This window comes from Raphanus sativus, chromosome 2, assembly GCF_000801105.2.
Source record: "Raphanus sativus cultivar WK10039 chromosome 2, ASM80110v3, whole genome shotgun sequence".
Taxonomy (NCBI): Eukaryota; Viridiplantae; Streptophyta; class Magnoliopsida; order Brassicales; family Brassicaceae; genus Raphanus; species Raphanus sativus.
Window position 1 is genome coordinate 4794981 of NC_079512.1, and position 14502 is coordinate 4809482.

A 14502-nucleotide genomic window follows, 5' to 3' on the forward strand; every position below is an offset into this window, starting at 1 on the left:
GTAATAATTCACTGCAACTGAGGCTTCTTATTTTCTTAGTATTCTTTTTTGATCTATTTGCTTTGTTTTAACATTGACTAAATTGAAGTAAAGATTATAAATTTGATGGACAACAATTAGTTGAAATTCTTTACAACTTTTTTTTATCTTTAACTAAACAGAGTTGTGTTCAATCGAAGACATATGAATTTGATGACCACTAAATATGGAAGAATAGAAAAACTTTTATTTCGTGCTTCTGTTTTGTTTTTTATTTTTATTTTCAAAATTTAGAGTTTTGATATTAATTCTAGATTTGATTATTTTATTAGATGATAGAAGCGTTTTTTGGTTTTTTATTCTTTTATTTAATATATAATATTTTTTGATAAATGACTTTTTGATAACATGACTCTAAAATTTGTATAATATATATTATGATCTCAAACTAAATAATTATATTTTTAGTATAAAACCGAATAAACCGAAAACCGACGGTATATAAACCAAACCGAAATAAATATGGATTTATAATAATAGTTATATTTTACTAAGCGAAAAAACAAAACGAACCGAAACAAAACCGATATCCGGATTAAACACCCCTAATCCAAATGAAATCGAAATATTGTTTCATTCTCTAAAACCAGTGGCAGATCTAAACTCGCATTTTAGGTAGTGCATAAATGGACTTAAAACCTAATGTAAAGAAAAAAATACTGAAAAGAAAAACGTATTAATGGAGAATCGAACTACCTAATGGGGTGTCATGAGTAGTGTATCTAAACCAAAAATGCTGCAGAATCTTGGTTTGCATATAATAAAAACACAGTATATAAATTAAACATGTGTCATTTGACTCCCTATTTAACTACATGGGTAAGCCTCTATCTAAAACATAATGAAAATAACAACATCATCCCGCGCAAAGCGCAGATCTTATTCTAATATATATATATACACCACAACACTATAAACAGAGAGAAAAGTCTCTCATCGTATAACAGATTCAAACTTTTAGCCCCTTTTAATCAAAGTCAAGCTGTTGAAAAACTCAACACTTTTAATTTTCAACATATATATTCTGTCTCCATGTATCCAATCAAAAGAACAACAAATGAAGAAAAATCAACACATCTCTACCTTCCATGTCTCCTGACGTTGTTTCTAGCATTATTACTCCGTCCAACCACCGGAGACGCAAGAACTCGAGCCGTAAGAATCACATGCTCGCCACAGCTCGAGCGCGACGAAACCGTTTACATCTCCAACTTCGTCGCCACGTGGGACAAAGTCCACCAACAGGTTCAGACCAACGGTTTCGGAGTCGCTTCCACCGGTTCAGGACCTTCTTCTAACTACGGTCTCGCCCAGTGTTACGGAGACCTGTCTTTGAACGACTGTTTCCTCTGTTACTCAGAAGCACGCGCTAACCTTCCGCAGTGTTACCCTCATAACGGTGGCCGTGTCTTCCTCGACGGGTGTTTCATGAGAGCTGAGAACTACAGTTTCTTCAACGAGTTCAGAGGACCTGAAGACGACGTCGTGTGCGGCGGGACCACGAAGAGGAGCAGAGGGGAGGAGAGTTTCGGAGAAGCGGTGAGGCTAGTGGTGAGAAACGCGGTTGCTGCGGCTCCCGGGAATGGAGGGTACGCTCGCGGTGCGTCTTCAAACGCGTTTGTGTTGGCGAACTGCTGGAGAAGCTTGAGTCATGAGTCTTGTCAACAGTGTTTGGAGGATGCTTCTGCTTCTGTGGTTAGCAAGTGCTTGCCGTGGTCTGAAGGACGTGCGGTTCACACAGGGTGTTTCCTTAGGTACTCTGATCATGATTTCTTGAACAAGATACCAAGAAACCCAAAATCAAAAGGTGACATTAAAAAAAAAGTCTTAAAAAGAAAAAATAAAGAATCTGAATTTAGCTGGATCATAACTAACCAGTTGACTTTTGTAGGTTCTGTAGTTGTGATTGTTGTCTCAGTGCTTGGCTCTGTGTTTGTGGTCATTGTTGGAATAGTTATAGGTGTTAATATCTCTCAACACCGGACCATAGAGAAGAAGAGAAGAGGTCAGTGTGTACATTACTTGTTTCTGATAAAGATGAGAATGTTTTAACCGAGGTTTTTGGTTCGTTACAGGATCAAATGATGTTGAAAAAATGGCGAAGATTTTGACCAACAGTAGCTTGAACTTTAAATACACAACATTAGATAAGGCCACCGGTTCATTTGACAGCGCAAACAAGCTTGGAGAAGGAGGCTTTGGAGCTGTCTTTAAGGTATGAATACGTTTCTAGTGGCTTCTAACAAAAAAAAAAATTGTGAGTAGTGACAGTTTAGTAAGTGTTTATATAATTTTATTTTTAATAAATTTGGGGGCATATCTCTCTTGGTTTATAGGGGGTTCTTCCAGACGGACGAGATATTGCTGTGAAACGGTTGTTCTTCAATAACAGGCACAGAGCAGGAGATTTCTACAATGAAGTCAACATTATCAGCACTGTTGAACACAAGAACCTCGTCAGGCTCCTCGGCTGCAGCTGCTCAGGGACAGAGAGTATCCTTGTCTATGAACATATTCAGAACAAGAGCCTAGATAGATTCATCTTTGGTAAACACCAAATATTATTCCATGCATGAGTTTCATTTATTGGTTCCTAAAAGCAGGTGATCACTAAGAATTTAATAGATGTGAACAGAGGCAAAACACTAGACTGGCAGAGAAGGTTCGTGATCATTGTTGGGACAGCTGAGGGATTGGTGTATTTGCACGAGCAGTCTACTGTGAGAATTATCCACAGAGATATAAAAGCAAGCAACATCCTTCTAGACTCAAAGTTCCAAGCTAAAATAGCTGACTTTGGTCTGGCAAGATCGTTCCAGGAGGGCAAGAGCCACATCAGTACTGCCATTGCAGGGACTTTGTAAGATATGATTTTGTTACTTGAGAAAATTAAATGTTTTGTTATGATCCAATACTTGTGAATCTGTAGGGGTTATATGGCTCCAGAGTACGTGGTACATGGTCAGCTAACAGAGAAGGTAGATGTCTACAGCTTTGGAGTTCTTGTATTAGAGATTGTCACTGGGAAGCAGATCACCAAAAGCGAAATGTCAGATTACTTGGTCACACAAGTAAGTTAGACCACCAAAGAAACTTACATGCATTAAACTAGAAAGTCAGATTTTACTATCTCATACTAATTGGTGTGTTTTGTTTTGGCTATAAAAAGGCATGGAAAAATTTTCAGTCAGGTGACTTGGAGGAAATATTTGATCCAAACCTGAATTGGAAGACTCATAAAGACAATGTCACCATCAAAAAGGAGATAGTGAGGGTTGTTCAGATAGGGCTATTGTGCACTCAAGAGATAGCTTCGCTAAGACCATCCATGTCAAAGGTGTTGCAGATGCTAAAGAACAAAAAGGAAGTATTGCCATTGCCAAGTAATCCTCCCTTTTTAAATGAAAAAGTCATGGAGTTTAGACATGGTTCTAATAGTACTCCACCTGCTTATACATCTCATGCCACCATCTCGCAAAACTCCTTGTACTGTAGATGAGCCTTCGAAGAACTGCATTAGAACTACAAACCCATAGTTGAGCACAAACCAAAATGTTGTGCATAAACAAGTGACAAAAAAATATACAGGTGATAATTGGTTCGACTGTCACCTTAAAAATTTAGCTGTAAATTTTAGTTGTAAGTAAGTTGGTTGTAGCTGTAGCGTTGTTACTGTAAATTTTTCTACATAGACTTATGCTGTAATTAAATTTGTTGTAATTGTAAGCGATATGTTGTAGATATTTCAAAATAAAATATGTGATGTATGTATAAAATCATTATTTTTTATCAACTAAAATAATTTTTATTAAAGATTTTTATAAATTATCAAAGTTTACTGTTATTTAAGATGTGATATGTAAATGATATTTATGTTATTTAAAAAATTTCAATAATTTAAAACACAAACAATTAAATTAAAATATTTATAGATATTTTTATTATGATTATCTAATTTATTTGATATTATAGATAGTTTTTTCATTTTACAGTTTCTACAGCCTGATGTAGGATATTTGTCTAAAATACATAAGAAAAAATTTGTTTTAATTTTTGTCGTAGAATTTAACTTTCAAAAATAAAGTTATAACATAATTGGTAACATTTAGTAATTTAAAAATAAATAAATTAAAGTAGAGATATAAAATCCAACCAGTCATCCCCATAGAGAGTTAAAGTTATTATTGGAACTTGAATTCTATTAATCAATAAATACACTTGTTCCATGAGTTTCATATTTATAGACTTTTCATGTTTTCTCAATTATCAAGAAAATAAATTAAATGTTTATCATAAATCATCACTTTGTGGTTATCTTTTTCGTAATATGAAACTAATAGTAATTCATTAAATTTGTTTTTTATGATTTATAGTATTAGTGTTAATAATTACAGAAAGCATGAAATATATTATTTTGTCATTGAAAACATGAAACATATATGATATTTGTGAAATATAATTTTCTAAAATATACTCGTTCCATTCAACAAAGATATATATTTTTAAAAATGACTTCATAAAAAATAGATTTTTATTAATTTATATTATTATTTAATAATAGTAAATAGTAAAAATAAAAATTGAATATTAAACTAATATTGTTTTAAGTTTATTAATAATAAATGATGTATTTATAACAAAAAAATTAAGTATTCGTAATAAGTGTGAAAACATGAATTTTTAATTTTGTGAAATGCATATAGTTTATTTTAAGAAAGGGATGATGTATATATGTATTCCTTCTCATCAATTTAAACTGATTATTTCTTATAAAATCAAATTAAACAGATGCAAAAGGGAAAAAAAAAACATCAAAACCTAATTCATAAAGGAAAACACCAAAATTAACTAAGACACCCAAATCATTCACGAGATCTCGTATCAAGAAGCTAGCTAGGATGCAGGTGTGAAAAGAAATAAGTTTGTAACCATATGAAAGATATGGATGATATAGATAGGTGTGAAATGAAAAAGAATTTTTGATTCCTTCTTATTTACCTTTTTAGTCTGCGTGAATAGGCCTCTTTTTAATTCACCTAGTTAGGTAGAAACAGAATTGAATTGGGTGGGTCTCTCTTCTCTGGAAGGAAGGTTTAAAAAATCATTTTGAAATTGCTATTTTTTTTGACTAATTCCTCGATTTATATAGCTGATGAAAAAATAGTAACAATATAGTATAAAAGCATTATGCAGCAAAAATATATATTCTCATTAAATTTTTTAATAAAATGATTGGTAAATCAGTAGTAATATACAATACTAAAAGTATCATAAAAGTTAGTATATAATATATTTAATTCAAAATAATATATATTAATAATATATTTTATTAAAATAATGGAATCTTATTTAATTATATAAATTAAATTAAATTTTAATGTGAAATATTGTTATTTAAGAAATTTAAAATTTATTTTATAATTTAAAATTCAGTTTTGGATATAAAAATAATTTTGATATTATTAAATAAAATAAATTAATTATATATAATTTACATATAAATTATCATTATTTGTTGGTAGAGTAGTAAATGATTCATATATAATATTATCATAAAAATTAATATATGACATATAATTTATTTATTTCTAAATAATACATAAATGTTTATTTTGTAATATATAATATACAAATATTTATTATTTTATTTTAACAAAAATAATGAATGATTCTGTTTTAAATGTGAAACATTATTCTTTTTAAAAATTTAAAAAAATTTAGTCGCAACTTTATTTTTAAAAGTATAAATTTATATTTTTGATTATGAACATAATTTTGATTATTTCTAACCGTAAATCTACCAAAATCTTTATATGAGAGCATTGAATAAAAAATATTTGGAAAACATTATGTTTTTCTAAATGTTTTTGTAATAAATGTTGATTAGATAGTAAAAAGTATAATGCTTATGTTAATATTCTATCAATCAAGCCCAGAACATTTGGTTGACTATTATTACACATCCATTTCATCATTATCATAGTCAAGCAAGTGAAACAGAATACATAACCCTTGACCGGAAGAATAAAGAGTTATGACTTATGTATTCAGTAGGAAGCGCACATTTTACTGGAGGAACCTTTTTTTTTTTAAACTAAAAGGGTTAAATCCGGGTCACTATTGAAACCAGACCTAACTCCCGGGGGAGTCGCAAGCCCGCGGATGGACTCCTTCTCCTGGGCATTCAAATGGGTCCTAAAGTATGGACCCATATCCGCGTTAGGTGAACAGAACAGTGTGACTTAGTTTCGCATAACAGGAGGATCGAACCTGAAACGTGTTGGCGTCCAAGGCCCGTCCACTGCCACTTGACCACAAGGCCCGTTCGAAACTGGAGGAACTTGAGTACTGAGTCTTATAAAGAGTGTTTAGAGAATGCTTCTGTGGCTAAAGAGTGGTTGCCATTGTCAGAAGGACTCGCGCTTTTTCACGGGATGTTTTCTTAGGTACTCTAATCAAGATTTCTTGAACAAGATACCAAGAAACGGAAGATTCTCGTTAGGCTGTTTGGTTGCAGCTGCTCGGGGCCAGAGAGCCTTCTCGTCTATGAATATCTTCAAAACAAGAGCCTTGATCGATTCATTTTCGTTAACAAAATCCAAACCTGAACTGGAAGAATCAGTATGATAGTACCATCATCAAAAAGGAGTTTATGAGAGTTGTTCAGATAGGGCTTTTGTGCGTTCATGAAATCGCATCGCTAAGACCATCCATGTCAAAGGTGTTGCAGAACAAAGAGGAAATCTTGTCACCTAGTATATCCTCTGTTTGTGGATGAAAGAGTCATGGAGTTTCAATATGGTTCAGATGGAGATTCAGCTGCTTGTGCAGTCTGTTGCAACTATCCCGCAAAGTTCCTTTTTATGGTAGACGAGGCCTTTGAAGACCTACCATAAGAACAAAAAAAACATCGTTGACCATGAGCACAAACCAAGGTTCTGTCGTTTTTTCAAGCAAAAACCAAAGTTCTGTACATAAACAAGTAAAAAGAGCTAGCTAGTGTATATATAGATAGATGTGATATTGAGTAATTTGTATTCCATATGGATCCTATGCAATGGTGATAGTAAGTTAATATAAGCCCTTTTATAGATCCAGACGCAAGATAATGAATTTGTTTCGCATTAATAGGCTAAGCCATTGTTGCCAGCCTCAATTGATAAGCAAGCTTCAACCTTACTGGAAGATAGAGTGTTTCAGCTACTCAAAGCAATTTGAATATTTTTATTTTAACAATGTTGTTCCAGTTACAACTTGTAACAAATTGTGTATGTTATATAAGGACTACATTTACATGAACTAGAGAACCACATAATAACTATCAGTCGACGCATGATGATTATATTAAGGTAATGCCATCATTTAAGACCCAGTGGTGGATATGTGACATAATTAATATTGCCACTATATATTTATATTTTAATACACAGGGTCGTCTCGCCCCTCGTCCGTACACGTAAATATTCTTTTCGTTTGGCCTAGGACTCTAGGAGTTCAATTCAATGGCAATGACACTCCATGTACCAAAGCTTTTAGCTTCTCTTTTCTTGGTAAAACAATGTAATATAAAATTATACAACGCATGATGTCAATGCACATTCTGTTACTTTTCATTCTTCGGTAAAGAATGTTTCACTAGAATCGTCCATCATAGCGAACGGCATGTTTTCCGAAGGCTTCCAGTGGCGTTTCCTTTGGTTTATAAACCAGTTGTTGATTTGTTTTTGATCCAAACCCGTTTCTTCAGCCAGGGCTATTTTGTCAGCTTCCTGCACACATTTGATAAGAGTTGAGATGCGAATATTAACACAAGAGCGACCAATTGTTAGACTATGACTGAAATATAGAAACATAACATCCTGTCTCCATTAGTATATACGGTCCAAAACCAAGACTGGGCACTAGTACTTACAGTTGGGTATGGCCATTTATAATGAACATTCCACCAATCAAGCAATGCTTGTCTTGCTTCTCTTGGTAGCTTCCCTTTTTTCTTCTTCTTGGAGAACTCGAGTTTCAATGAACTGATATGGCTACCGAATTTACGTAGCAGCTGGTCCTTGAGTTCCCGGTCATTGCTTCTTTGTTGGCTGTCCTGGGTTGCTACGTCATCACCTTCTCTCAGTTCCTCGTCTGATGAAACTGCACCATCATCTGTTAATATAGTGGAAAACATTGTCATGCAGAAGATCAATCAATGCTTAATATTAAAAATATGATTGCATGCTCAGCTAAACTGCTATACCTATACAGCTAAAACATGAAAAGAGCCAAAAAAACATAAAGAAGCGAACCAAATGGCTTAGGGGTAAAAGGGGGAAACAAAGTAGCGAGAGAATATCGAGGGATTCCCACACTCAGAAAATAACTGTTGTTGTGGCTGAACAAGTGTTAAGCTTCCATTTTCACTTGTCAGAGAGACTAAGTGCTCCCCTGGGGCCTACCACTGCCCACCTGAGTCACGACACCTGTTAGCCTTTCTGAGCCTTTGGGGTATAGAAATGACCCCCGGAAATAACGCTTCGATAACACTTAATGTTGCTGCCACTACAGGGGAGCCATAATTTGCTTAATGAGAAACTTAGTGATACCAAGAGCTCCAATAATGATATCAAATTTGGTATAATTTCAACATCAAATTCTGGTGTTGAATATGTTTTGCCATCTCTAACAATAACATCAAATTCTAAATCAAAAATAATATTAAATATTATTTAATGTTTTCAATTTTAATAAATGTTTATATTTTTATTATTTGTGGTTAATAAATAATTATTTCATGACATTTAGATATTATTTTTTTAAGTTTTTGTATTTATGTTTTACCAAATTTATTTATATTTTTGATTTACCAAATTTATGTATATATTTATAATAAAATTTGTATTAGTTTGTAATACAAGTTTAACTATATTGTAAAATAAAATGATAATACCCATTTAGTAATTTAATAATTAAAAATAATTATGTATAAAATAATTTAAAAATAATAATACAATAATAATAATTAAACTATATTCTTAAATAAAATAGAATAAAATATATATTTTAAAAGTTTGGTGTAATGAATAGTGTTACACCAAAGTTGTTGTAACACTATTCACATTACATCAAATTTGGTGTTTTGTTTTTATTGTTGGAGAAGATCTAATCTATATTTAGTGATTAGATAAAAGAAATTAATTACTATACTCGAGGCAATGCAAAAGAAGCAACGAGATGTATAGTTTCATTATCATCCCACTATATATGAATCATATGATCATTTTACGGGTTTGCTATACATAGAAGGAACATGTTAAATGCATAGACACATGGGCTAGTGATCCCAAGATAAATCAGACAAAGATAGTTCGTACCATCATTGCTAGTCGAGGGAGGCATGTGCAATAGTAACTTAGTTTGTTCTTTACCTATTAGCCGAATTTGATTCATAAACATCAATGCATTGACAACAAAAATCCCAAGAAGGTACGACGACACGAGGAAATAACATGGCCCACTGAGGGCACAACGCAGGAACGACATGAAAAAGATGGAAGCATTAGTCATAGATGATTGGGTTCTATAGAGAAGCCCTATTTACTTTTCCTTTTTTCTTTTTCCTTTATAATTAGGCCAAAATTAAATCAGAAAAAAACTTTTAAAAGAGGAAGTTGCTATTGGGTCACGGAGGGATCCACCAGCGGAATCCACGGGAGTACATGTGACACCCGACCACCCAATGCACTCCGCTCTTTTCTTCCATCGTAAGCCCTCCTCTTCTATTTAGAATTTAAAAAGTCCTATAAAGTTTCTAATTCAAGCTTACCATGCTCTCTCTTTTTGTTGTTAGTGGTACGTGACTACTGCGTATTTACCATTAAGAACCCTACTATGTGCAAGACGACAATGCACAAGGCTCTCTTAAGTGATCATGACTACAACTAGACGAAACGCCTTAATGGTAATCATGAGTCATTTTCTTTGTAGGCGTGGATATCATCATACCTGCATGTCTAGAATACAAATTGCACTCTACAACACAAAAACCTACATTTTGTAAGATTACTTTATATTAGACTTGGCTTTCCTAAGGCACTATGATTCTAATCTAGTATATTCTGATATGAAGTCAGTTACAAAAAAAAAATATTCTGATATGAAGTTAAAGAAAATTATGAAGCTAGTCCTTTAGTACAAAACATCAAGCAACGAAAAAACAAAAAAAAAGAGAGCAGATAAATGATAAATCCAATTGTTATGATAAACATCAGTGGACTAATATCTTTTGTCAAAAAAAAAAAACATCAGTGGACTAATTAAAAGAGGATATGGTTTATTCCTAAAGCATATTAGCAAGAAAAGAAACCAAAGCATGTGACTCTCTGAAAACATGTGAAACGAATACATTAAGCAGTTTTTGATTAGTTTAAGATAAATTCAGTTGAAAAGAAACTCACTTCTGGAGAGAGTTAAGAAGCAGGAAAAGCTATTGGCCAAGGAAAAAGATATGTTCAGAAGGTAATACATATCCAATCAAAAAGAAAATACATGAGATTACCCAAACAAAAAAGCAAGTTGTACTTCCAAACATTAAAATATAAGATTATAAACTAAACATTCGCCCACTATAGAAAATTCAACCTGCAGTGATCCGTTTTTAAACCTTTTGGACATGATTCCCTACGCAAACTCATATTAATTAAATACGATCTGATATGTATTAACAACTTTTCCAAATTAAACAATGCTAACAAAGTACGATCGAAACTGCATTTGATATCTACAGACTACATACAAAAAAAGCACGATACCAAGAAGCCTACAAAAGCTGAAACCCACGATTTTTAGTTCCATTTCTTTACAGCTAGCTCTTATCAGGTGTAGTTGAAGAAAGAAATTATTAATTTAAAATCCCTAAGATCGTGAAAAAGCTTAAGCGGCTAATAAATTATTGTACAAGGCAAATAAAGCAGTCCTTTAAAAAAAAACCTAATAGTTCCATATATGGGCTTGTTGTAAATACTCACCAGCAGGATATATCCTTCTTAACTCAGAAGACAAACATAACTTATTAGATGTATGGTTCCAACAAGATAACAAGACGACAAACACTTTAACCACGCCATGCAAAATTACAACCACTTGGCCAGAAAGCATTTTTAGAAGGCTTAATTATAATATCCATGCGCATGAGCTCAGATTTTTTTTTTTTTTTTTTGATTAACCAGGGGTGATCCAAAAGCTTTCTAGGCCCAAGACTAATCCCCCTGAGACCGACGGCAACCCACGTATTCTTGCGATTTAACGCTAGCACCGGTGGCCAAGTGGAATCGAACCGAGGGCGGAAGCTCCAGCCGGAGCCCCTTTACTACTAGACCAAGACAACTTGGTTAGCTCAGATTATTGAAACTTGCAATCTACCAAGATTTTTTTTTTGCTCTTTTAGGCTCAAGTAACACAAAATCCAACCAGCTGACACATTCAAGACATTTATGATGTGTATATAGTCAAGGGAAGTTGGTAAAAGATAATTAAGCACATGCCAGACTTGCCAGTGATTTTGTAAACGTGAAGACATGAACACATTTGGACTTTAATGAATTCAAATGTAAGACTAATTTAACACACAATGTATCCAATAATAAGGACAGATGTCTACCAGTGACAAAAAAAGAAAAAAAGGACAGATGTCTACAAGTTGGGGATTGTCAACTACTCCCTCCGTTTTATCTTTAAAACGTGGTTAAACTATTAATCCTGATAATGCACCATAAGTTTATCTCTCTAATAATGAACTTTGTTTGAAAATCTTGATTGAGTATATAAAAAGGATCATTTTTTGTGAAACAAAGCTTAGGTCATACAGAAAACATTATTATAAAATGGAAAAGAAAAAACTCTGAAAAATGTTTTTCACCAAGAGAATTTGGGAGCAGTTTAAGAACTGCTAAAGTTTTGTTTGACCCATCAGTCTTAATGAAGATGAAACCTACCGACTCAGATGGTCTAAAGCATGAAGTAAAGAATCAGGCTCAAGAAAATCAGTGGCGCATTTTTAGTAGAACTTATGACTAGGTTTTTTTTTCTCTATCATTGGATTTTCACTGGAAAGAGGAGCATTTTAAAAAACCTTCAGTACGACACTGAAACGTCAAAATCGGAATCTCTACCGCAAAAGTTTTTGCTTACATAAACTATTTTCTTTTCGTCAGAGAAGATAATAATACAACTACATATATAAAGTAACAAAAGAAAAAGTATAACACACACAAAATCATGCACTAGGAAGAAAATATCGTTGAGCAAGAGAAAATCCCACCAACTCCTTTTGCTTAACACAATCTAAAGCCCCCACGGCTACAAAACCATAACGAAATGAAGAAAAATAATTTCACAATGTTTATCTTTTCACAGGAAACACTTGTAAGCCAAAACAACAAGAACCATTGAAGGAAAATGGCATTAAGTACTAAGCAGAAACAATGAATGTTTTCACCATATTTAGGGTTTTATATATCACTCGGTTGTTTCTACAACTGGATTTACTAAAGCTTATAGTTTCTATAACTTATATCGTTCTCACGGTTGTTGTAATATTAAAATAGCAAATATGTAAAAGGAACCAAAACATGTGTCAGAAGGTTTTCATAAATTCATAGAAACTGGTGTGGAGCACCGAAGGGAAAGTTCTGGTCAAGATTTTCCATATCCGATAGATTTGTAAGGTGAAAATTAAATAAAAGAACACAGAGATCAATAAAAACCTAGAGACAAAACAGAAAATAGCAAACAAGAAATCAACAGTACATGCAAATAAGAAAGAGATCATTTTAGAGCTGACCTGAAAGGCCTCTAGCAGAAGCGGGACCAGTGCACAGATCCTGTAGTTGCGTTTCGATCTTGTTCAGGAAAGTGGTAGCCTCATCGAACGGCCTCGCTAGATCGGATTTGTACTTAACCAATATATCGCAGTATGTTTCCTAAAATAGAAAATAATGATTTGTAGATTAAAAGGTTAGAGAATCGTTAAGTTAAAAAAAAGATTAGAGAATCGAAGATCGAGGCATAAGGGTGAAGTGAGTAACCATGAACTCGTCAAGCTCAGGATCAGCTCCATAGCAAGATAAAGGAGCCACATCTCTTTTGTACACATCGTTCTCTCGCTGAATCTCTTCCAACACACACGCTATCTCAAAAGGAGCTCCCACCTGCGAATAAAGTAACCAAAAAACATACTCATAAGTACAACTGATCTTGGTATATGTTTATAAATCAACCAATCACCTTTTGGCAATCGATGTAGGTCTGAAGCAAGCGAGGATACAAAGGATGAGAAGCGATTTTAGACTTTATGAAGTTATTATCCTGATCAGCTCTTCGAACACGCGGAGCAATCGAAACCGCCTCCGAGGACAAAGCAGAAGCTGCTGTTGCTGCTGAGAAAAGCTCGTCGGATCCAAACACGTAGTTCTCTCCGGCTGATGAACAAATAAAGTTCTGGTAATCAGACAACGACATAAGACTCTCCGAAGAGGACATAACCACCGCCGCCTTTTCCTGATAATCTCCTGCCGAACGGAAACCGCACATTCTATCCATAACTATTGGTGATCGTAGCGGGACACGATCAGTGCACGACGGTTCTTCACTTTATGAAGAAGCACACAACTAGGTAAGGTTTAAAAAGAAAAAAAAAGATGAAACGGAGTTGCTTCACAAACTTGTCTCCACTTCTACTAGAGAGTGGCTAAGTGAGTCGGTCTCGGGCTGTCGTCTAAGGGCAGGATCGTAAATATGTCTGCCAAAATAGACCAAAAATGTTTTGTGACGAAAAAGAATATATTTTTTTGAAAATTACGAATTTAGGTATAAGACCTGTTTATCGTTTTTTTTCGTGCCAGTGCCCTCTAAAGTTACACTAGCATAAATTTATTCCTAGTTAACGCAATATTATGGTAGAGTATTTACATGATTTCTCACAATTAAAATAAAAAAATTAAAACAACTTTTAAATAGAAAATTTTGAGAAAATATATAAAATTTTCATTTGAATTTTTATTCTGTGAATGAATTATTTTAAATATTTAATTTAATTATATTATTAAATAATATCAATATAATATATTTGAGATGTAGACTATTTATTGTTAAAGATGCTTTATGTTATTTATATCATTGTTATTTTCACAAGCGACATTATAAAATTATTCTATAAAATATATAAATACTTTCATTCACTTTTAAAATTCAGGAGAGCGAAAAAAGAAGAAGAAAGGCTTGCCATATGTGTTAAGGAATACGATTCGGGTAAATTAAATATATACCATGATCAGCCTGCTTGTCTTTTTCTTCGTGTTTCAGTACCACTTTTTTGTTTGTCACATTCAAATGTATAACATTAATCATGATTAGTCTTGATATACATCAATTATTGTCCAAAACAAAATACATGCTAGGTAACTCTTTTGTTATAACCCG

General features: G+C 33.3%; 2 protein-coding genes across 5 annotated transcripts; one reads left to right on the top strand and one right to left on the bottom strand.

Moving 5' to 3' along the window:
• The first annotated feature begins 1005 nt into the window (after nt 1–1005).
• LOC108841952 (cysteine-rich receptor-like protein kinase 2) lies at nt 1006–3828 on the top strand. 3 transcript variants are annotated; one of them, XM_057002510.1, is made up of 7 exons: nt 1006–1846; nt 1931–2044; nt 2115–2254; nt 2376–2586; nt 2665–2899; nt 2969–3114; nt 3209–3373. In XM_057002510.1, the coding sequence occupies exons 1-7, from the start codon at nt 1072–1074 to the stop codon at nt 3232–3234; spliced, it is 1647 nt and encodes a 548-aa protein (XP_056858490.1). In that variant the 5' UTR covers nt 1006–1071; the 3' UTR covers nt 3235–3373. The 3 variants fall into 3 exon arrangements, with proteins under 3 accessions (XP_056858490.1, XP_056858489.1, XP_018470239.2); XM_057002509.1 differs by having other exon boundaries at nt 1008–1846; nt 2969–3017; nt 3209–3828; XM_018614737.2 differs by having other exon boundaries at nt 1011–1846; nt 2969–3110; nt 3209–3828.
• Nucleotides 3829–7415: 3587 nt separating this feature from the next.
• LOC108843280 (homeobox protein knotted-1-like 2) lies at nt 7416–13799 on the bottom strand. 2 transcript variants are annotated; one of them, XM_018616442.2, is made up of 5 exons: nt 13309–13799; nt 13110–13232; nt 12866–13004; nt 7952–8181; nt 7416–7808 (listed from the first exon to the last, which is right to left on the bottom strand). In XM_018616442.2, exons 1-5 carry the CDS (start codon nt 13621–13623, stop codon nt 7650–7652), a joined length of 966 nt encoding a protein of 321 aa, XP_018471944.1. In that variant the 5' UTR covers nt 13624–13799; the 3' UTR covers nt 7416–7649. The 2 variants fall into 2 exon arrangements, with proteins under 2 accessions (XP_018471944.1, XP_018471943.1); XM_018616441.2 differs by having other exon boundaries at nt 7952–8193; nt 13309–13795.
• Between the last annotated feature and the right edge of the window lie 703 nt (nt 13800–14502).

Excerpts from the sequence above, each read along its gene's own strand:
- LOC108841952 (XM_018614737.2), top strand. The coding sequence starts at position 1,072 with ATGTATCCAATCAAAAGAACAACAAATGAAGAAAAATCAACACATCTC. Across the intron at positions 1,847-1,930 it reads AAGAAACCCAAAATCAAAAG|GTTCTGTAGTTGTGATTGTT; the intron begins GTGACATTAAAA and ends TGACTTTTGTAG. Across the intron at positions 2,900-2,968 it reads ACTGCCATTGCAGGGACTTT|GGGTTATATGGCTCCAGAGT; the intron begins GTAAGATATGAT and ends GTGAATCTGTAG.
- LOC108843280 (XM_018616441.2), bottom strand. The coding sequence starts at position 13,623 with ATGGATAGAATGTGCGGTTTCCGTTCGGCAGGAGATTATCAGGAAAAG. Across the intron at positions 8,194-12,865 it reads TTCTGCTAGAGGCCTTTCAG|ATGATGGTGCAGTTTCATCA; the intron begins GTCAGCTCTAAA and ends CTATATTAACAG. Across the intron at positions 7,809-7,951 it reads ATAAATGGCCATACCCAACT|GAAGCTGACAAAATAGCCCT; the intron begins GTAAGTACTAGT and ends AAATGTGTGCAG.